Genomic DNA, 21,672 nt, shown 5'->3' with positions numbered 1-21,672 from the left:
CTGCAAATTCAAAGCAGTAATAAATAGTTGCAAAAATATTCAAATATATTTCAAAGTTCAAAGTAAATGTATTATCAAAGTGCATATATGTCATCATATACAACCCTGAGATTAATTTTCTTGCAAGCAAATATAAAGCTATTTATTTAATTACAGTAAAAACTATTTCCATAAACAATTTTAGAGCTTACATTAGTCGTCCAACTATTCACTTTATTGCTTTTCACCTTTCATTGAGATGGATGGGCTTGGTGCAGTGATATCAGCTTCTCAACATCAGGCTGAATGTCATTCAGAAAGTGTATCAGAACCCCATGTTCAGTAATTTGCAGTCTGTTTCGTTGCTTTGAAAGAAGTTGGGTGACTGTAAATGAAACCACACTCCAGTAAATATGATGTTGGAAAGGAATTAAAGAACTTCTTAAACTTTTTTTTCCATAGTGCAGGGTGGCATTCAGAGATTCCTCCCTGCAACCAAATGTCTTGATGTGATTTTTTGAACATTAGTTTCAGCTCAAGGTCATTTTGTAGCAAGATCAGTTCTTCCTCCTTCTTTCCTGTTAATTCCACATTACAAGTGTTCAGGAATGGATTTATTATCCAGTTTGGAATTTGGATCAAGAGAAAATCCTGCAATCTCTCTGACATATCTCTATGCAGCTCATATAAGTGGGCACAGTATAGTTGAAGATCTTCATCTGGTGTCCATTCTTTCTTTCCCAACTCAGAAAGACACAGAAATTTGAAAAGTTTGCTTCAGCCAATGTTGCACTTCCAAACACAGGAGTGCCACATTGCTTTTCAACAACTATAACATGCTTCAAGCAAAGTCTAAGCAATTGTGACTTAGCAAGAGATTAGCTGATTACATGATCATTATGAGGCACAGAGGATCAAATGCTTATAACAAATAATTAACTTCTTAAATTAAGACTGTAATCTTTTGCTACCATGCATCCCCCCACTGCCCCTTTATCTTTATCATCTCCTTAGAAACTCCCAACACCCCTGGGAATCACTGATTTCCTGAATATTTAAGTTTTAATATTCTCTACCCAAGAAGACTGTGAAGGTTCATGCTGAGACAAATAAGTCAGAGTTTGATTTTTCTTATAGTGATCAAGTCAAGGGATATAGGAATGCTGCAGAAAAGTGGCTCCAAGATGAACTATCAGCCATAACATCAATGAATAGTGGAGCAGTCACATGGAATCAAAGTACCTCCTCCAGTTTCAGTTCTTGTATCTTTGCTTTCCTTTTTTGTCATTCAACAACATTCTTTCAATGAATGGAAATTTCCTTTGTCTAACAAATGTCAAAATCTGAGTTTAAATACATTATCCAATTTCAATTTTCAAAATAGACAAAAATATTATAGTAAGCTCTTCAGTTGTGAAAATCTCAAACATTGCCTCATTCATGAAATGATGCATTAACTAGGTATTCTATCTGCTTCAGGCACCGTTCTTGATAATATAAGACATAAGAATGAATGTATTAAAAAATCGGATTGTCCATGTGAATATGGTGGAGAGATTTATAACGCTGGAGAAAAAAGAAGCACTGTTTGCGAAACATGGTAACAGCTTCTAATTCATCCCATTCTGAATCATTCATTCACTCTCTTATCAAATATTTCTCTGAGAGAATTGGCCTCTTTTTTCCTCAGTATTTGCAACAGTGGCATTTGGGTATGTACTCAAAGGGAGTGCCCCAGGAGATGCAGAGTGGAGGAAGGAACACATATTTCAACATTTGATGGTAAAAGCTATAATCTGAGAAAAGATTGCACATACATTGCAGTTCAGGTAAGTGACACATCTGTTGTAGAGATAACTATGATATTAATTCTTGCTTGATAGGTCTAAATCTATACAATCTAAAGCCTTCCTTTATAAATCCTGTAGGGAGATTCCTGGAGCGTGACGATTCAATTGGATTTATGCCACGAAGCAACTCGACATATATGCCTACGGCGTGTTGTATTTTCTAGGAATCAGGTATTGATTTACGATGTTGTTTAGTGTTCTATTACAATTTTTAATGGCATTTGAAAACAATATTTTGTTTTAAAGATCTCATATGCATTCAATAACAATGGTGATGTTACTCTGGATGGAGAAGAAATTGCACTTCCATTGAAAAGGGGTACGAGCAAAGTTAAATTAAATTAAATTTCCTTAAAGATAAAACTACTATTGAGTTAAACCAATGTTTTTTTATTTCACAGATGGAACTACAATATTCAAACAATCATCATATTTCATTCAATTTGAAACAACACATGGGTTGAAGATGCAAATACAAATTTCTCCAATTATGCAGCTTTACATTTCACTGCCGAGTAATAATGATCAGAGTTTAAAAGGTAAGGCTAAATGATGATTTAGAAGTGATCAAGATATTAATTAATTAACCATAATATGTAATCTAGTAGCTTCAAAGCAAGTTAATTTAACCAAAGTTAAGCAATTTGACACAGGTAATACTGTATAAAAATATTTTGAATCCATCAACTTCAATACAGGCATGAGATCATGTCACCCCAAAACATTGAGCAGTTAGTCATAAGAGCGAATGAAAATTGAACTGATGTTCACCTTTAATAAAATGAATCTTCAATACCTATTTCTTAGAGGGAAATGCAAAGATTCATTGTGATTGTCAAGATTTTGTTTAGCTGTGTGCAGGAAAGGTTGCCAGATCTTAAAGATCACATCCAAATTTCTGTCAAAAGCCTTCTATCAAAAATGTTGGTCGGGCATTGAAGGCCAATGTGATTGACGATGTGTGTGGTCACTTCCTTCACAATCCACTGTTGTGTTGGAGTTCCATGGCATAGTTAGCCCTGCTTTACTGTGAGCCACAGGAAAGTAGTAAGATAAGGACAGCAAATAAATATAGAGCAGTACATAAAGTGAAAAGGCTGCAAAGTATAATGGAGTAAGGAATACAATTGAATATGTTGAGCATTCAAAACTGAGGTAACTTGAGAGTAGAACAAATGCTGTCATCAAGCATTTAGTTCAGTATGGTGAGGTGTTGACAATATGAAGTCATTGCAAATGTTTCTAATATTGAATAGACTTCAAACACCTGATATAGGTTTGTGATTAATGCACCTTCATTCAGAAATGGGCTGCAGTATGATCTCCTGAAGATCGCATGCTGCAATTTCAAGTTTCTAAGCTTAAGTAACACAAACTTTTGGCCACAGTACCTGTGCCTCTGAATCCCAACTTCGAGCTTATCAAAAAAAAAAGCCAGACAAGCTTTCATGCATTCATGGTCAAAGCATCTGCTTAGAAGTAACAACCAAGTGGACTTTACATATCTTCCTGGGCAATATAATGATTTGTTTTGTTTTGTCAACATCACCCCTAACTTTGCTAAACTTATTCATTCTAAGAGGTGGTGGTTAAGTGCATCTAAACCCATGCAGAATTTGTTAAGAATGGCTATGCTCAAGCTATTCATTGTATAGACTCTTTCCATGAAGAAGTAGTATTTGCATATCTTATTAGGTTTATAGCCAGAAATGGAAGAAAGGTAGTTGGACCTTTAGAATGGTGAAAGAATGTTAAAGTTTGCATGGCAGTTAAAGAGTCATACAGCAATACAGCACTACTATTGACACTTCAGTCCAACAAATCCATGCTGACCAGGTTGCCCATCCAGCTCATCCTAATTTCCTGCAGTCAGATGGTGCCTCTAAGACCACCTTTCCATGTATCTACCCAAGTGCTTCTTAACTTATTTTATTGTACAAAGCTCAACCACTTCTGCTGGCAGCTCATTCCATATAGTGTCCACTCTCTGTGTGGAAATGTTGTCCCTCAGGTCCCTTTTAAATCTTTCCCTTTCACTCTAAATATATGCTACCTAGTTTTGGACTTCTCTACACTGGGGAAAAGACTTTTACCATCCACTTCATCTATGCTTCTCATTATTTTAAACATTTCTTTAAAGTCACCACTCATTCTTCTATGTTCCAAAGACCTGTCATGGCTTGTCTCTTTACACATGCCTCCTAGTCACTGATAAATCTTTTCTGCACTCTTTCCATTTTAACCACATCTTTCCTATAACAGGATGACCAAACTTGTATACACGACTGCGAGTGTGGGTTTATCAATAACTTTCACAACTGCAACATAATGTCACAACTGCTGCTCTCAGTGCCTTGACTGATGAATACTAAATGTCCTTTTTCCCACCCTGTCTACCAGTGAAGCTATTTTCAGTGAGCTGTTGTACTCATAAATCCTTGTGTTCAGTTATACACCCTAACACCCTGCCATTCATTGTATAGCTCTTTCCAAGATACATCACTTCACATCTAACTGCATTGAAATCCCTTCACCAGCCCTCAGCCCATTTCACTAACTGAATCAAGATCACTCGAAATTACAATAACCTTCTTCATTACCAATAAAACCTTCTATTTTCATATCATTTGAAAACTTACTCATTAAGCCTTGTGCATTTTTCATTTAAATAATTCCTATAAATAATGAATCACAACACTGTTCCATATGGCTGACCCCTGTGGCATACCACTCGACCCTGGCCTCTATTACAAGTAGCAACTTTCAACCTTCACACTCTGCTTCCTGCTTCTGTGGCAATTTTCAATTGCCCTAAATAGGGCACTCTTGTTGGATTCCATGGGACTTAACCTTCCAGACCAGCCTACCACGTGTTACTTTGTCAAAGACTTACTAATATCCAAATAGAAAACATCAATTATTTTATCTACCATTTTTAATTAATCTCTTCAACAAACTCTAAAAGGTTCATTGAAACTTCAAATGCTGGTAACTCCCCCAGAACATCCTCCAGTAACTTACTGATGTCAGGCTTACTAGGCTCCTGGTTCCTGACTTGTCCTTGATAACATTTTTAGACAAAAGAACAATATCAGCCATTTTCCAGTCTTTGTGAACTTCACCAATGGTTAACAAAGAATGAAAATATCTCTGCAAAGGCCCTTCCGGAGCTCTTACGTTTAATGTGTGCTTCCTTCTTTCTCTTGAACAGAACTTCAATATTTCTCATCAGACAAGGTTCCCTGAACTTTCTAGGTTTGCTCTTCATCCGAACAGGAACATGCTGCTCTTGGACACTTGCTGTCACACTCAAGAGCCTCCCATTTGCCATTAATTTATTTCCTTTCCAATAAGCTTACCCAATTGACCTCAGCTAGATTCCATCTAACTCCCTTAAAATTAGCCCTGCTTTGGTATATGACCTTATCCTATGAACCTCTTCTACCCTTTTCCATCACTATCTTAATGCTAATAGAAATATGGTCACTAGAGCCAAGGTGCTCTCCAACTGCCACTTCAGTTACTTGCTCTGATTGTTCTGGAAGAGGAAGTCTAGGAGGTCTAATTTCACACTCCCAAATAAGGCCCCCTATGTATATACTGACTCGGAAAAATTGTGCTGGATGTATTTCACTGCCCACAACATCCAGTCCCTTAACACTTTGGTTGGCCCAGTTATGCTATGAGGCATGCAACACAATGCTAGCCACAAAAGTTACCCCCTCCCAGGTGAGCAGCTACCACCTGTAACAGCAGCAGATGTGCAAAATAAACTGCAGAGAGTCAATCCCCGTAAGATGGCTGGACCAGACAACATCCCAGGCTGAGTACTCAGACAGTGTGCACACCAGCTCACTAATGTCTTCGCAGATGTATTCAAAACTCTATTCATCCAAGCTGCTGTGCCCACATGCTTCAAATCGGTCACCATCATCTCTGTACTAAAGGGTTCTGCACCTTCAGCACTAAGTGACTACCGCCCAGTGGCACTGACAGCAATCCTCATGATTTGCTTTTGAGTCAAGTCACTTTTTATTGTCATTTCAACCATAACTACTGGTACAGTACACAGTAAAAATGAGATGTTTTTCAGGACCATGGTGCTGCATGAAACCGTACAATAACTACATTGAACTACTTAAAAACAACACAGAAAAAATAACTACACTAGACTACAGACCTATTCAGGTCTGTATGTAAATTGGCTGGTAATAGCACATACCAAAAACTCAATCCCTGCCACACTGGACACTTACCAAAATGCTTACTGACAGAACCACTCTACAACAGATGCCATAACATCTGTCATGCACCTAGCCCTGACATACCAGGAACACAGTGGCACATATGAGAATGTTGTTTCTGGATTTCAGTTTAACATTCAGCACTATTGTCCCAGAGATCTTGGTGAACAAGCTCCTACTCATTGATCTAAATACACCACTATTAACTGGGTGTTGGACTTCCTAACAAACAGACTTTGGGTAGACAGGATGGACAACCACTCCTCTGCCCCATCTTCCTCAACAAAGGTGTCCCCTATAGGGCCGTATATTAGCCAGTTGCTGTACACCCTGCACACACATGACTGTGTGGCCAAACACCTGAGTAAACACATAGTTAAGTTCGCCGATGACATGACAGTGGCAGGGCCCATCACCAACAACAACGAGACTGCCGACAGAAAGGAGGTCATACAGCTCGAGACCTGTTGTCAGGCAAATAATCTTCTCTTCAATGTCAACAAGGCAAAGGAGATGATTATCGACTTCAGGTGAATTTACACCACTCACATCCCTCTTTACATTGACGGCATAGCAGTGGAAATTGTGAGCAGTTTCAAATTCCTGGGAGTGTGCTTCTCACACAATCCCTCAGCATCTCAGAACACATCCTACACAGTCAGCTCACCAATCCCTTTACTTTCTGAAGAGGCTGAAGAGAGCCAAATATTAAGGCTGACCAATACTTCCACCCACCAACTTACCCCCCATCACCAGTACATAATTTCCAATTAGAGTCACCTTATGTACAGTTATTCCTGTGCGTAGCATCACTTTATGGGCCTACAAACAATCTATTTATATAAGCTATCTTATGTTTTTATATTTATTGTGTTTTTTTATTATTGTGGTCTTTATCTCATTATATTCTTTCTGTCCTGCACTAGATTCGGAGTAGCAATTATTTGTTCTCCTCTATATTAGTCTACTGGAAATGACATTAAGCAATCTTGAATCTTAATACCAAGGCAAATGAAATCTTCCATTAATACAATCTAATTATTCTTACAACTATGACACCTGCTCCTTGTTCCAACTGACCTTATTTGGGGGTGGGGGGGGGGTGTGGTAGGGTGTTTATAATACAGCCCACTAACTGTCCCACTCCTCCTTCTTGTTTCTAAGTTCCACTCATATGGCCTCACTGTATGATCTAAAAATGTTAAGTACTGATATTATGTCTTCCCTTAAATTGTTACACCTCCTCCTTACCTCCCTCATGGCATCTGTGTCCTGGAATATTGAGTTGCCAATCTTTCCCTTCCCTCAGCCATTTTTCTCTTTTGGTCAGAACATCACACTCCTCACAGCCAATCCATGGTCTGATTGTCTGCCTTACCTGTTACCCCTTGAGTATTTGCAATAAATGCTGTTTGACGGAATATTCCTTTCCCTGGCTTTTTAAGACTCGCTCTCTTTGGCCTCTACTTTGTCCCATGCCTTGCTCTCACCTGAATGTCCAACCACCTGACCTTCCGTGTAGGACTAGCAAATTTTCTTACAAGGATAATGGTCCCTCTCTGGTCCAAGTACCACCCATCCCTTCTGTCCTTACCTCTTTGCAGCAGAGGTCACAATTGCTCTAGAACCTGAATCCCTGCTCTCCCACCCCGACACCAGCTCCTCAGCCACAAATGCATCTGGGATATCCTTCTATTTCTGACCTCACCAGTACATGACACTGGGATCATTACCCTCAAGGCACTGCTTCCTCTTACCTAACCTCCAATACCCATTATGTGGGATCTTACCCTCATTCTACCTATGTCATTTGTACCAACTTGTACTGTAAAATGACTCCTGGTTGTTCACCCTCCTCCTCAAGAATTTTCTACATTGGAGAGGAAAACAAGAGAAAGATACATCAGGGACAAAGGGGAAGATTTTAAATCTTATCTGAGTATCAGTTCAGCAAGTGGACAAGGAGGGAAGACTAAAAGAAAATATGAACACAAATCAAGGACTGTGAAGAATGAAGGAAGTTTGAATTAATATGGCGATTTTACAGAGGTGTTAGTAACTGCATTAAATAAGAGAAGCCATAATGGAACACTGGTTAACTTGCAAATGAAAAAAAATCTAAGATGAGGCAAAGATATACATTAAACAACTAGAGTGATAGCGTGTTGTTTTATTTTGTACCGTGTTGTTTGAGCAACAAGTTCAGTAAATCCGTTCAAAGAAACAGGCTGTGATTTTATGATGTGACTCAATTAAAGCAACTACTCAATCAGACTAAATTGTATTTACCAGAAGTTTTGCTGCTGTTTACTTTGTAGGTTTGTGTGGCAACTCCAATGGCAATGCTGACGATGACTTCACAACTCCGCAGAATATGGTGGAAAGCTCACATCTCATATTTGCTGCTTCATGGGCTATTGGCTCTAAATGCGAGCCTGATAAGGAACCACCAACATGCATCAGTTCAGAAAGTGGTAATATACTGTTTCTGTTCTGATCTCTTTCTGCAATAAGTATGCAGTATAACACAGAATACTTTTGCCATTGATCATTTTGCTGAACCTTGTGTTAATTTTTGCATGCTAAAAATGACGGCTTGCATTGTGTCTCTGGAGGCACAACAGAAGGCCCAAGATATTGTTGTTATGGTGATTAAAAACTAAGATGAGTGCAAGGGTCTGGCATAATTTTCAGTGATAAGCCAGCTCTGCCAAGCTCCCACTTTCAACAGATCTCCACAGTCCATGTCCAAGGTTAAACCCATAAACCCTGAGAATGAACAAAGTCCACACTAAACTACGGCCCACTCCAGTGTGCTCCCAATCACCAGGAGGACATACCAGTCAATCAGACATAACTTCATGCTGGGAAGAAACAAATGTACAAAGGTTCAAAGGTTGATTTATTATCAAAGTATGTATCCCTGTACAACTCTGAGATTTGCCTTCTCCAGATAGCCACCAAACAAAGGAAGAATGTGAAAGTTGTTCAGAGACAAACATCAAACACACCCCTCGCACAAAAAAGAACGGTAATACAATCATCAACCCCCCCAACACCCTCCCCCACACAAAATGGAACAAGATCATTGACCCCCCAACCACATTCCCTCACACAAAATAGAATACGATAAGTGACCTCAACACCCCCTCCCCCACACAAAATGGAATAAGTTTGTCAACCCCAAAACTCCCCTCCCCGGCACAAAATGGATTAAGAACATTGACCCCCCACAGACCCCTCCCCTGCACAAAAAAGAACAACATCATCGACCGCAACTCCCACTCCCCCACACAAAATGGAACAAGATCATGACCCCCAAAACCCCCTGCATAAAACAGAACAAACCCCCTCCCCTGCAGAAAATGGAATAAGGTATTCGACACCAAACCCCTCCCCTGCACAAAATGGAACAGAACATCAACCTCCAAACCCCCTCCCCTGCTCAAAATGGGATAAGGACATCAACCCCATAACCCCCTCCCTTGCACAAAAAAATGGAACAAAATGGGCACTAGACTCGGAATATAAAAACCATTAGTCCGAGGAAGTCCACAATCCATAAACCCAGTAGTCCAATCCTTAGTGCAAAACCACGGTAACATCCTCCTTCATCACAGAAACAGAGGGATCCCACACAAATGAACACAGAGAGGTCCACACGCTTGCCACAGTGAGCACAGCGAATTGATGTACAGCAGAGTGGCAGAAAGTATTGTTACTGCACAGCTCCAAAACCTCAGTTTAATTTTGAACTTGGATTTTGGCATGCTTGTGTAATTTCATTGATGAAGCATCTATTGTGGCCTGCTCATGGGGACAAGATTTTTGGCAGGGTTAATTTATTTCCATTATATTTGTGTTAAATTTAGTTTGATTCTGACATCTGAATGATAAATACAATCATTCAAATCTTACCCAAATTTTATTGCAGAATACTATGCCAAAGACCATTGTTCCCTATTGAAGCGCAATGACAATATACTTGCTCAATGTCATCACACAGTAGATTACAGTGAATACTATCAGGTAAGGAAGAAAGTTATGTAAATATGTGCAAATAAAAATCTCCATAACAAGTAAAATGAAAACTTACACAGCCATACTTAACATCTGCAATAAATGATGAAAGAGACAAAAGTTAAACATACATAAAATCGTCTGAAAATGACTTTCCTAGTCTCTTCAATTACTTTGAAAGCAGCCACTCAGGCTGTTAAGGTAGCATGTACAGGTAAACGTAATGTATTTTTAGACTGTACGCTCTGCAACCAATGTAAACCAAAGCTGGAACAAATAGGTATCTCAGGTGGACAAGTGGACTGCATTGTCCTGAATGGCTTTGAGCTTCTTGAGAATTACTGGTACTGCATTCATCCAGGCAAGTAAACCATGTATCGTTACCTTGTTGATTGTAGAAATGTCCTGAGGTGTCAACGGATAGACTGTTAGCACAAGATATCCAGCTTCTAAAATATTCTTGTAGCCAACAGTATTTATATGTCTCGTTCAGTTGAGTTTCTGCTCATTTCTGACCTTCTGGAACTTTGATGGGTGGGTGAGATCAGGGAGGGTCAAGGAGGAACTTCTTAAATGGAAATAGCATTAAACATCAAGGGTAGATGATTAAATTCACTCTTGCCAAAAATTCTTGTTGACTGAATGTTAGTTCCAACTTAACAGCCTATCCTGGAATGTCGCCTCAGTCTTGTTGCTTGCAGACAACCTGAAAATATCTCCATTTTTAACCTTATGATGGAAAGCCATTGAAGTAGCAAATGAAGATAGTTGGGCCTAGTGCATTCCTTGAGAAACCTCTATAGTGAAATCTTGGGGTTGGGATGACTGATTGTAACAACCATAACCATCTTCCTTTATGTGAGGTCAATTTGCAAATTGGGTTGGATAGACAGCAGCTTTTCTAGCAAACTAACATGAGACAGGGTCGCAAAAATAACACGTTGACTGCTAAACTGTTGAAGGAGACCCCATTTTGCTTACAAGTGGTGTGATTATTTGGCTCACGTTGCATCCTTAGGTTCCAGTTTACATTAATTTAGTAAACGTTCAATGAAGAAAATGATAGTTATGCTTGTATTTCTTTTAAAGATGTGCAAGATTTCCACATGCAACTGCCGGAATATTAATCATTGTATTTGTGCTGCACTGGGGTCATATGTCCATGCCTGTGCTGCAAGAGGTCTCATACTGAACGATTGGACTGGAGGAATTTGTAGTAAGTCTTTAGATTTCACAGAATTTCATACCCTTCCCTTCAGAAAGACAATCAATTTACAATATTGAATAAAGTCTTGAGATTATTGATGTCCAGGAACCTAGGCTCAACAATATGTGCACTTGTTCATACTGTGAAAACATATTATTCCTTCTATCTTTCTGTTAAAATTAGGGGCTGGCTCTTACAATAGTACAGCATTGTGACCTTAAAAATCCCTGCCTGATAACTGATCCCCAGTTAAAAAGAGGTTTACAGACATTATTGGAAATTTGCTTTTTGTATCCTTGAAACCTTGTATCTTTTGTTCCTGTTAGATTATTCTATTCAGTATCTTCCAAGATAATTCCTTAAGGAAGCCATAGAGCTGAAGTAGGCTACATTATCAAAATTTTCCCTGCAGCTGAGCTCTCTGACCTCACTACCTAGTTCCTACATTAATATTAATACATTGCCTTGTTCTGTTTCCCCATTCTGCTAAAGATTGCAAGAATTTGAGTCACTGACGTTGAGGCCAGTAATGAAAATCCTGATTAAGATGGAGCACAAAAATGAGAAAATCTGCAGACGTTGGAAATCCAAACAACACACACAAAATGCTGGAGGAACTCAGCAGGTCAGGTAGCATCTGTGGAAAAGAGTACACAGTTGACATTTCAGGCTGAGACTCCTCATCAGGTCATCCTGATGAATGGTCTCAGCCCGAAACTTCAACTGCTTACTCTTTTTCATAGATTCTACCTGGCCTGCTGAGCTCCTCCTGATGAAGATGTACATGACTCCATAAGGCCACAAGGTATAGGAGCAGAATTAGTCCATTTGGTCCATCGAGTCTGTTCTACCATTTCATCATGGATCATTCAATTTTTCTCCCAGCCCAAATTGCCTGCCTTCTCCCCATATCCTTTCACGCCCTGACCAGTCAAGAGTCTATTAACTTCTGTTTTAAGTACATATAAAGACTTGGCTTCCAAAGCTGCCTACAGCAAAAAATTCCACATATTCACCACTCTCTGGCTAAAGAAATTCCTCCTCACCTTCACTCTAAAGGACGCACCTCTACTCTGAGGCTGTGTCCTCTGGTCTTGGACTCTCCGCCAAAGAAAACATCCACTTCACATCCACACTATCAAGGCCTGTTACCATTCGATATGTTTCATAGAAACATAGAACATCTATAGCACAATACAGGCCTTTCAGCCCTCAAAGCTGTGCCGAAGATGTCCTTACCTTAGAAATTACCTAGGCTTACCCATAGCCCTCTATTTTTCAATAAGTGCACCCCTCAATCTTCTGAATTCTACGAATACAGAGGGGAAACTGGAGGCAATGATGCTTTCTTAACAGTATAAATTAAGAGTTTGGGAAGTAAAGCTTCAAACTGGTGGAATGTGTTACAGGACAGGGAGGGAGGCAAAAGAGATGGGGGCGTGGCACTGCTGATCAGAGATAGTGTCACAGCTGCAGAAAAGGAGGAAGTCATGAGGGATTGTCTACTGAATCTCTATGGGTGGAAGTTAGAAACAGGAAGGGGTCAATAACTCTACAGGGTGTTTTCTATTGATCACCCAATACTAACAGGGACATCAAGGAGCAGATAGGGAGACAGATTCTGGAATGGTGTAATCATAAGAGTTGTCATGGTGGGAGATTTTTATTTACCAAATGTTGATTGGCATCTCCCTAGAGCAAGGGGTTTAGATGGGGTGGAGTTTGTTAGGTGTGTTCAGGAAGATTTCCTGGCACAATATGTAGAGAAGCCTACAAGAGGAGAGGATGTACTTGCTCTGGTATTGGGAAATGAACCTGGTCAGGTGTCAGGTCTCTCTGTGGGAGAACATTTTGAAGATAGTGATCACAATTCTATCCCCTTTACCAATGACGTTATCAGGCAGGAACTTAGAAGCATAAATTGGGATGAGATGTTCTCAGGGAACTGTACGGCAGAAATGTTGCAACTATTCAGGGGATATTTGCATGGCGTTCTGCATAGGTATGTTCCAATGAGACAGGGAAAGGATGGTAGGGTACAGGAACCGTGGTGTATCAAGGATCTTGATAATCTAGTCGAGAAGTAAAAAAGCTTATGGAAAGTTCAAAAAACTAGGTAATAATAGAGATCTAGAAGATTATAAGGCTAACAGGAAAGAGCTGAAGAAGGAAATCAGGAGAGCCAGGAGGACCATAAGAAGGCCTTGGCGAGCAGGATTAAGGAAAACCCCTAGGCATTCTACAAGTATGTGAAGAACAAGAGGACAAGACATGAGGGAATAGGACCAATCATGTGTGACAGTGGAAAAGTGTGTATGGAACTGAAAGAGGAAGCAGAGGTATTTAATGAATATTTTGCTACATATTCACTGCAGAAAAGAATCTTGGCAATTGTAGAGATAACTTACAGCAGATTGAAAAAGTTGAGCATATAGAGATTAAGAAAGAGGATGTGCTGGAGCTTTTGGAAAGCATCAAGCTGGATAAGTCTCCAGGACTGGATGAGATGTACCCAATGCTACAGTGGGAGGCGAGGGAGGAGATTGCTGAGCCTCTGGCAATGATCTTTGCATCATCAATGGGAACTGGAGAGGTGCTGGAGGATTGGAGGGTTGCAGATGTGGTTCCCTTATTCAAGAAAGTGGGTAGAGACAGCTCAGGAAATTATCGACCAGTGAGTCTTATTTAAGTGGTTGGTAAGTTGATGGAAAAGATCCTGAGAGGCAATATTTATTAACATTTGGAGAGGTATAATATGATTAGGAATAGTCAACATGGCTTTGTTAAGGGCAGGTGGTGCCTTACGTGCCTGATTGAATTTTTTGAGGATGTGACTAAACTCATTGATGAAGGTAAAGCCATAGATGTAGTGAATATGGATTTCAGCAAGGTCTTTGATAAGGTACCCCATGCAAGGCTTATTGAGAAAGTAAGGAGGCATGGGATCATAGGGGATATTGCTTTATGGATCCAGAACTGGCTTGCCTACGGAAGTCAAATAATGGTTGTAGACCTCCACAGAGGTTGCTGACCAGTGGTGTGCCTCAGGGATCTGTTCTGGGACCCTTTCTCTTCAAGGGTTTTTTATAAATGACCTGGATAAGGAAGTGGAGGGATGGGTTAGTAAATTTGCTGATGACACAAAGGTTGGGGGTGTTGTAGATAGTGTGGAGGGCTGTCAGAGATTACAGTGGAACACTGATAGGATGCAAGCTGAGAAGTGTCAGATGGAGTTCAACCCAGATATGTCTAAGGTGAATTTGGTAGGTCATATATGATGGAAGAATATAGTATTAATGGTAAGACTCTTGGCAGTGTTTAGGATCAGAGGTGACCTGATAGAGGCGTATAAGATGATGGGAGGCATTGATCTTGTGAATAGTCAGAGGCTTTTTCCCAGGGATGAAATGGCTAGCACAAGAGCACACAGTTTTAAGGTGCTCGGAAGTAGGTATAGAGGAGATGTCAGGTGTAAGATTTTATGCAGAGAGTGGTGAGTACGTGGAAAGGGCTGCCAGCTGTGGTGGTGGAGGCAGATCCTGGATAGGTACATGAGCTTAGAAAAACAAAGGGTTATGGGTAACCCTAGGTAATTTCTAAAGTATGTACATGTTCAGCACAGCATTGTGGGCCAAAAGGCCTGTATTGTGCTGTAGGTTTTCTATGTTTCTACTTTAGAGAGCTCAGTGAAGTCAAATGTGTCACTGTAGAAATAATGAATATGTTGAGTGCTTTGCAAAAAAAAGAGATCTGCTTTGTCCCAGATAGTGCCAACGAGTAACACTAAAGATGGGCTGTTGCAAATGAATGGAAAGTATTCCATCATTCTACTGACTGGTACCTAATGGATGGTGCAAGATTTGACTGGGTTAGGAGGGCAGTTGGACACTGTAGAATATCCAATCATTCTTATGCTCCTAACATCAAAGTATTAATGTGGCTGTAATAGTCGACCATGCATAATGCTGATGATAGTAGTTTTCATTATAATGCCATTGAATGTCATGAAGAGACCCCTTGTCATTTAGGAAATGACCATTACTCCTCCTTTATGAGGAATAAATCTATTTGTTATTTATCAGTCCAGATAAAAATATAATGGAGCTCTGGATTGCTTCATTATTTGAAGATTTATAATTGGAACTGAAACCTATCAAATCAGTATTAAAAATTCTCTCTTAGAAAGTCACACAGCATATTTGGAGAGAGATACCGAGTAAAACTTTAAGGTCAAAGACCCTTTACCAAACATCCCGATGAAATGAATGACTCGAATCCAGTATTGCCATGACTCAGTGGATAACTCAGCTACCCTTGGAATATTGAGTACCATCACCTGATATCTGGCATCTGCAATCAAAGTGTATGATTCACTGACATATATTCCCTCCCACCACCTTATTACTCTGACTTCTCATATTTTTTCCAGTCTTGATGAAGGGTTTTGGCCTGAAACATCGACTGTTAACACTTTTCCATAGATGCTGCTTAGCCTGCTGAGCTCCTCTAGAATTTTGTGTGTTGCATATTCAAAGTATGTCTGCCACACTAACATTTCTTTCTGAAGATAATTAGAGCGTACAATAGAACCTAGAGTATGCAACATTAGGGCAGAACAGGTCCTTCAGCCCATGACGTGTGCTGATCTCTTAACCTACTCGAAGGTCAATCGGAACCTTCCCTCTTACGTAGTTAACTGTTTTTCTATTATCAATGTTTCTAACTGAGAGTTCCTTAAATGCCCCTAATGTATCTGTTTCTACCACACACCAAGCACTCAGCATATCCTGGCAAATCTCCTCAGCGTTCTCTCTGAAGCTTCCACGTCCTTCCTATAATGAGGCGACTAGAACTGAACAGGTCTAATCGGGGATTTATAGCACTGCCACATTACATCATTGCTCTCGTACTCAATTCCCCAACTAATAAAGGCCAGCACACCACAGGGCCTCTTAACAACTCTATTAAGTCGCATGCTAACTTTGAGGGATCTATGGACATGGACATTCAGATCCTTCTGTTACACTACAATCTTAAGGATCCTGTTATTAACCCTGTTCGACCTTATCAAGTTCTACCTTCCAAAGTAAATCATTTCATACTTTTCCAGGATGATTCTGTACTTTGGGAATGGATTTCATTGGCCCTCATCTTTACTCTTGTTTTTTTTTGTTTCCAGATAAAACCTGTGAGAACAATCAAGTTTTTGGCACTAACGTGACAGCCTGTAACCGTAACTGCAGATTTCTATCAAAAGATGATTTCACCTGTAATGTGAAGGATACTCCAGTTTATGGCTGTGGCTGTCCTGAGGGCAAGTACATGAATGAAAATGGATTCTGTGTAAATAGTGAAGACTGTTCATGTTTTTACAAGGGCGTATATATTCAACCTGGAGAGAGAATTAATAATTGGTAAGAAAACCTGTCAAAACTATCAAAATTTAATCATTGACTAAGTGAAACTAGATCCGTTACCTTTCTTCTTCTGTTCCATCAGTTACTGTGAAAGTGGTTCAATCACCTGCAATGAAATTACAACCACAGTTGCTCCCAAAGGTATAATTAGTATCTTTTCAAGCTTTTATGTTCTAAGGCATGCAATGAAATCTCCATGAAATAATACTCCTTTCTTGTGTTTATTAGTGTGTAAAAGGGGAAAGGAACTTCTTCGTTGTCCTACTGATGGAGGTCCAGCTCGTTGTGGAAAGAAATGCAGAAACTTGGAATCAGCATGTGTAAGTGATGTCCAACATTACAAGCTTGTTAAAATTGAAAAGAAAAACTGGCATACAAAACAAAATATTGAGCAATAACATAATAATCTATTCTAATGTAAACACAATATATTGAACATGCCATTCAAATCAGGGGTAATATATTGGATACATTACGAGAGAAATTCAGAGTCTAGGAATAATGATCAAAGCCAACATAACATTTGCTTTCTTAACCTATTGTGCTACAGCGCCTTGCAAAAAGGATTCAGCCCACAATTCTTTTCTCACATGAGTATTACAACCAGGGATTTTGATCAACTTAACCGAGAAATTTTATTTGTAATCACATGCTCCTTTTTCACAGTACAGCCCCCAAAACAGATAAAATTGTAAAGCATGAAAAACTAAAAATTCAAAAACTGAAATGTCAGAAGTTCAAAAGTATTTATCCTCCTTTGCTCAGTACTTAGTTGAACCACATCTCGCAGGTGTTGCAGTCTGTATTCTTTCAGGGTAAGTCTCTATTTGCTTTGCACAACGTGATAGAGCAGGAGTTGCCCATTCTTCTTCACGAAATTGCTCAAGCTGTGCCAGCTTAGTTGGGGAGTGGCAGTGGATAGCAAACTTGAGGTCTTACCAGAGATGTTGGATCATGTTAAGGTCAGGACTCTGACTGGGCCACTCAAGAGTCTTGCATATGCTTCTCTGACCAAAAGACATTTTTCCACATCATTATAGTATCTTCTAGGTGACACCTTACAAAGTCTTTACATACAAGGGCATGTTTTTTTTGTTTAGCAAGGGCTTCTTCCTTGCCACTCTTCCATAATACCCTTTATGTGCAACGCCTTAGAGATTGGATTGCCATGAACTTCATCTCCAGCTGCATCCACTGATTTCCATCACTCACTCACAGTGACTGTTGTCATCACAATAGCCTCTCTTACAAGTGTCATTCTTCCCTGGAAAACAAGTTTAGATTGTTAGCCTGACCTAGGCAGTTAGGCAGTGTGGCTGTGGTTTCATATTTTTTCCAAATTTTCACGATGGATTGCACTGAGCTCTGAAGTATGTTCAGTGGCTTTCAGATGGTCTTGTACTCTTCCTCAGATTTGTGTGTCTCTATTATCGTTTCCCTGACTTGTGTTGAATGCTTCTTGATCTGATTTTGTTTTGGTCTGTTGAAAACCAATCATACTGTTGGATCTTAAAGAGAGATCAGTATTTGTTCTTAAGAATTCATTGAAAACAGGTTATCCTCCAATTTTGACATCAACCACTTGATTGAGTCAGTAAGGTAATATACAATATTGCACCTGAGGAAAGTTAGTGTAATAATTACAAAGGAAATAAATACATTTTCAGCCTCACAATTTTGGTTTTTAATTAATGGTAAATATCTGATAGGTTTTGGAATTTTTCTTCTGATTTGACATGATGCATAATATTTTGTAGATTAGCTTAAAAATTCATACTTCAATATACTTTAAATTTAAAAAAATTATACAGTAAAATGTCGAAATAGTTGCAGGGCTGAATACTTTTACAAGGCATTATATATGAATGTTTATGTTCACTGACTGATGTTTAGGAATACCCAAGTCTTGTTAACAGATGTTAATACACTGGGTTTTTGCTTTTCTTACTGAACTGGATGACCTCACATAATATTAGCTCTGTCAGTGCCCAGGAAGAACAGGGTGAGCTACTTGAATGACTATCATCCAGAAGCATGCACATCTACAGTGATGAAGTGCTTTGAGAGGTTGGTTATGGCTAGAATCAACTCCTGTTCTAGCAAGGACCTGGATCGACTGCATTTTACCTTTTGCCACAGTAGGTCTACAGTGGATGCGATCTCATTGGCACTTCATGTAGCCTTATATCATCTGGACAATATTAATACTTATGGTGGTCAAACTGCTGTTTATTGACTACAGCTCACCATTTCAGACAATCATTCTTGTAGGTCTGATCAAGAAACTCCAAATCCTGAGCCTCTGTATCTCCCTCTGCAACTGGATCCTTGACTTTCTAACTGGAAAATAACTGTCTGTGCAGATCAGAAATAAAATCTCTGTCTCGCTGGCACACCTCAGAGACGTGTGCTCTACTCTCCCTACACCCATGACTGTGTGGCTTGGCATGGCTCAAATGCCATCTGTAAATTTGCTGATGACACAACTATCAATGGCAGTATTTCAGATGGTGACAAGAGGGTGTACAAGATCAAAATATATCTGCTATTTGAATGGTGTCGCAGCAACAACCTTGCACTCAACATCAGTAAGACCAAAGAATTGATTGTGGACTTCTCAAAGAGTAAGATGAGCTAACACACACCAGTCCTCATAGATGGATCAGAAGTGCAAAGAGAGAGCAATTTGAAGTTGTTGGATGTCAGCATCTTCGAGGATCTATACTGGGCCTAACATATTGATGCGATTACAAAGAAGGCATGGAGCTGGCTGTATAACATTCAGAGTTTGAGGAGGTTTGTTATGGCATCAAATACATTCGCAAATTTCTACATATGTACCATGAAGAGTGTCTAACTGGCTGCATCAGTGTCCGGTATCGGGGTGGGTGGGATGTGGGAACTGCCCAGGATCGAAATAAACTGCAGAAAGTTATAAGCTCAGTCAACTTCATCGTGGGTGCTAGCCTCCCCAGCACCCAGTACATTTTCAAGGAGCAATGCCTCTAAAAAGCAGCATCCATCATCAAGGACCCTGTCCACAGGACATGGCCTCTTCTTATTACTACCATCAGGGAGTAGATACAGGAGTTAGAAGGCATGTGCTCAATGATCCAGGAACAACTTCTTCCCTCTGCCATCAGAGGGTTTAATATTATGTACTGCAATGTACTTCTGCTCCACAACAACAAATTTCACAGCAATTTTGCCTCTTTGAAAAAGTGGGATTACATTTACTATTCACAATCTGCAAGAACTATTCTATAATGTATAGAATTCTGGAAAATGTGACAAATGAGTCCACTACATCCATGGATACCTTCTTCAGTTTTGAACACTGAACAGTATTTATTACTTATTTATTTTTGTGCCAATGGTATTTTCTTACTAATAATAATTTTCTTTTGATCTTTAATTCATTTGGTTTGTGTTTCCCTAACACTTCCAGGTTATCTGTGTTCCCTTTTGTGAAGGCAAAAGCAAATATTAACTTAACTGCTCTGCTGTTTCCTGCTGATCTATCCCACAGTGCATTCTTTCATTACCAAATGTAGGGCACATACACACAACTTCATCCGTCTTTTAACTGTCTTGAGTTTTATCTGTCCGTCTATCGATTCATTTGGTATTAATTCTTTTTTGATATTACAGAATTTCTCTCAAGAAATAACTTTCATGCTTTCTTTTCATAACAGCCAGACAAATGTGTATCTGAATGTATTTGTCCTGAAGGGAAAGCTGAAGATGATGACGGAAACTGTGTTTCCCCTGAAACTTGCCCTTGTTTATTAGAAGGAATCAGTTATCCCAAAGGAAAAGTTATTGAAGATAATTGCAAAAAATGGTGAGGTCCAAGAAATGGTAAAATTTATATATTTCATATTATAAAAAGTGCCTGATATTATGAAATAAGTTTCACCATTCTTTATATTGCAGCACTTGCCAAGGTGGAATGTGGCAATGTACTGAGAAGCCATGTTCAAAGACCTGTCAAGTTTATGGTGAAGGTCACTACATAACTTTTGATGATTTGCGATTCAAGTTTGATGGCAATTGTGAATATATATTAGTAGGGGTAAGTTGTAATACCAAACGTTTAATTTACTTATCAGAGGAAATGATTAATACATTTAAATTTTTACTGATTGTGATGACTGCGGAGAGGATCTTCAGGGTCTCTGAGAGGACTTATCAGGAGCGTTACATACACAGGGCCCCTAGTATTTGTTAATGATCCTTGCCATCTGTCCAACAATGTCTTTGACCCCTTACCATCAGTCAAGGAGGTACAGTAACATTAGGACAATAACTGTTAGGATGAGAAACAGCCTCTCCCCCTAGGTCACATGACTACTGAACTCCCTGCTATCACCCAGGTCTCATCATGTATGAAGCACCAGTGGCGCTATTCTTTTTACTTTTGAACTTGTGTTGTAAAAGCACCTTGGTACTTATTAATTTACTAGTAATAATATTGCTTTATATGTTAAGTGTTTGAGTTATATGCACTATGTTGTGCACCTTGTCTAGTGGAGTGTTGTTTCATTTGGCGATATACCTGTGTATGGTTGAATGAGAATAAACTGAACTTGGACTTGAAACAGATATTACAATACTTTTTATCAGTACCTAACTAACAACATGGTTCACTGCAATTACTTCACAATAAGACTGTATAACTAATCATATTTCTGGTTTAAAAGTGAAATTGTTTTGTGTATTTTTTTCATTATATTAGTGTGCCTGTTGGTATTAATTATTGAACTGTTCACAGGAATACAAATTATACTCCATGTTTTTATTTAAAACTATCTTTTACTCAGGACCACTGCAATGGAAAAGATGGAACATTCCAAATACTTATAGAAAGTGTTCCTTGTTGTGAAAATGGAGTGACATGCGAAAGAAAGGTTAAAATTATTCATCAGGTAGATCTTCAATTTTACAGTTATTAC

The 21,672-nt window shown here is 39.2% G+C and overlaps 2 protein-coding genes and 2 long non-coding RNA genes across 4 annotated transcripts in view; 3 read left to right on the top strand and 1 right to left on the bottom strand.

Moving 5' to 3' along the window:
* LOC132403821 (uncharacterized) overlaps window positions 1-11,174 on the bottom strand; it is a 64,545-nt gene extending 53,371 nt beyond the window's left edge. The window contains exon 1 of the long non-coding RNA XR_009515359.1: window positions 10,478-11,174. This is a non-coding gene — a long non-coding RNA (uncharacterized LOC132403821). The remainder of the gene's footprint in view (window positions 1-10,477) is intronic.
* LOC132403824 (uncharacterized) lies at window positions 1,959-2,283 on the top strand. The gene is made up of 3 exons (XR_009515362.1): window positions 1,959-2,000; window positions 2,076-2,148; window positions 2,231-2,283. It is a non-coding gene; the product is annotated as an uncharacterized LOC132403824 (long non-coding RNA).
* An 8-nt stretch (window positions 11,175-11,182) lies between the features above and the next one.
* On the top strand, window positions 11,183-17,128 carry LOC132403361 (mucin-2-like). The gene is made up of 4 exons (XM_059986781.1): window positions 11,183-11,309; window positions 16,480-16,714; window positions 16,800-16,858; window positions 16,946-17,128. Exons 1-4 carry the CDS (start codon window positions 11,183-11,185, stop codon window positions 17,113-17,115), a joined length of 591 nt encoding a protein of 196 aa, XP_059842764.1. The 3' UTR covers window positions 17,116-17,128.
* Window positions 17,129-17,154: 26 nt separating this feature from the next.
* LOC132403360 (mucin-2-like) overlaps window positions 17,155-21,672 on the top strand; it is a 68,517-nt gene continuing 63,999 nt past the window's right edge. Inside the window, exons 1-4 of the mRNA XM_059986780.1 lie at window positions 17,155-17,172; window positions 20,413-20,561; window positions 20,654-20,792; window positions 21,541-21,645. Coding sequence (XP_059842763.1) covers window positions 17,155-17,172; window positions 20,413-20,561; window positions 20,654-20,792; window positions 21,541-21,645 — 411 coding nt within the window. The remainder of the gene's footprint in view (window positions 17,173-20,412; window positions 20,562-20,653; window positions 20,793-21,540; window positions 21,646-21,672) is intronic.

This window comes from Hypanus sabinus, chromosome 13 (assembly GCF_030144855.1).
Source record: "Hypanus sabinus isolate sHypSab1 chromosome 13, sHypSab1.hap1, whole genome shotgun sequence".
Lineage (NCBI taxonomy): Eukaryota > Metazoa > Chordata > Chondrichthyes > Myliobatiformes > Dasyatidae > Hypanus > Hypanus sabinus.
Note: the sequence above shows the minus strand (reverse complement) of the source record. Positions and strands in the feature narration are given on the sequence as shown.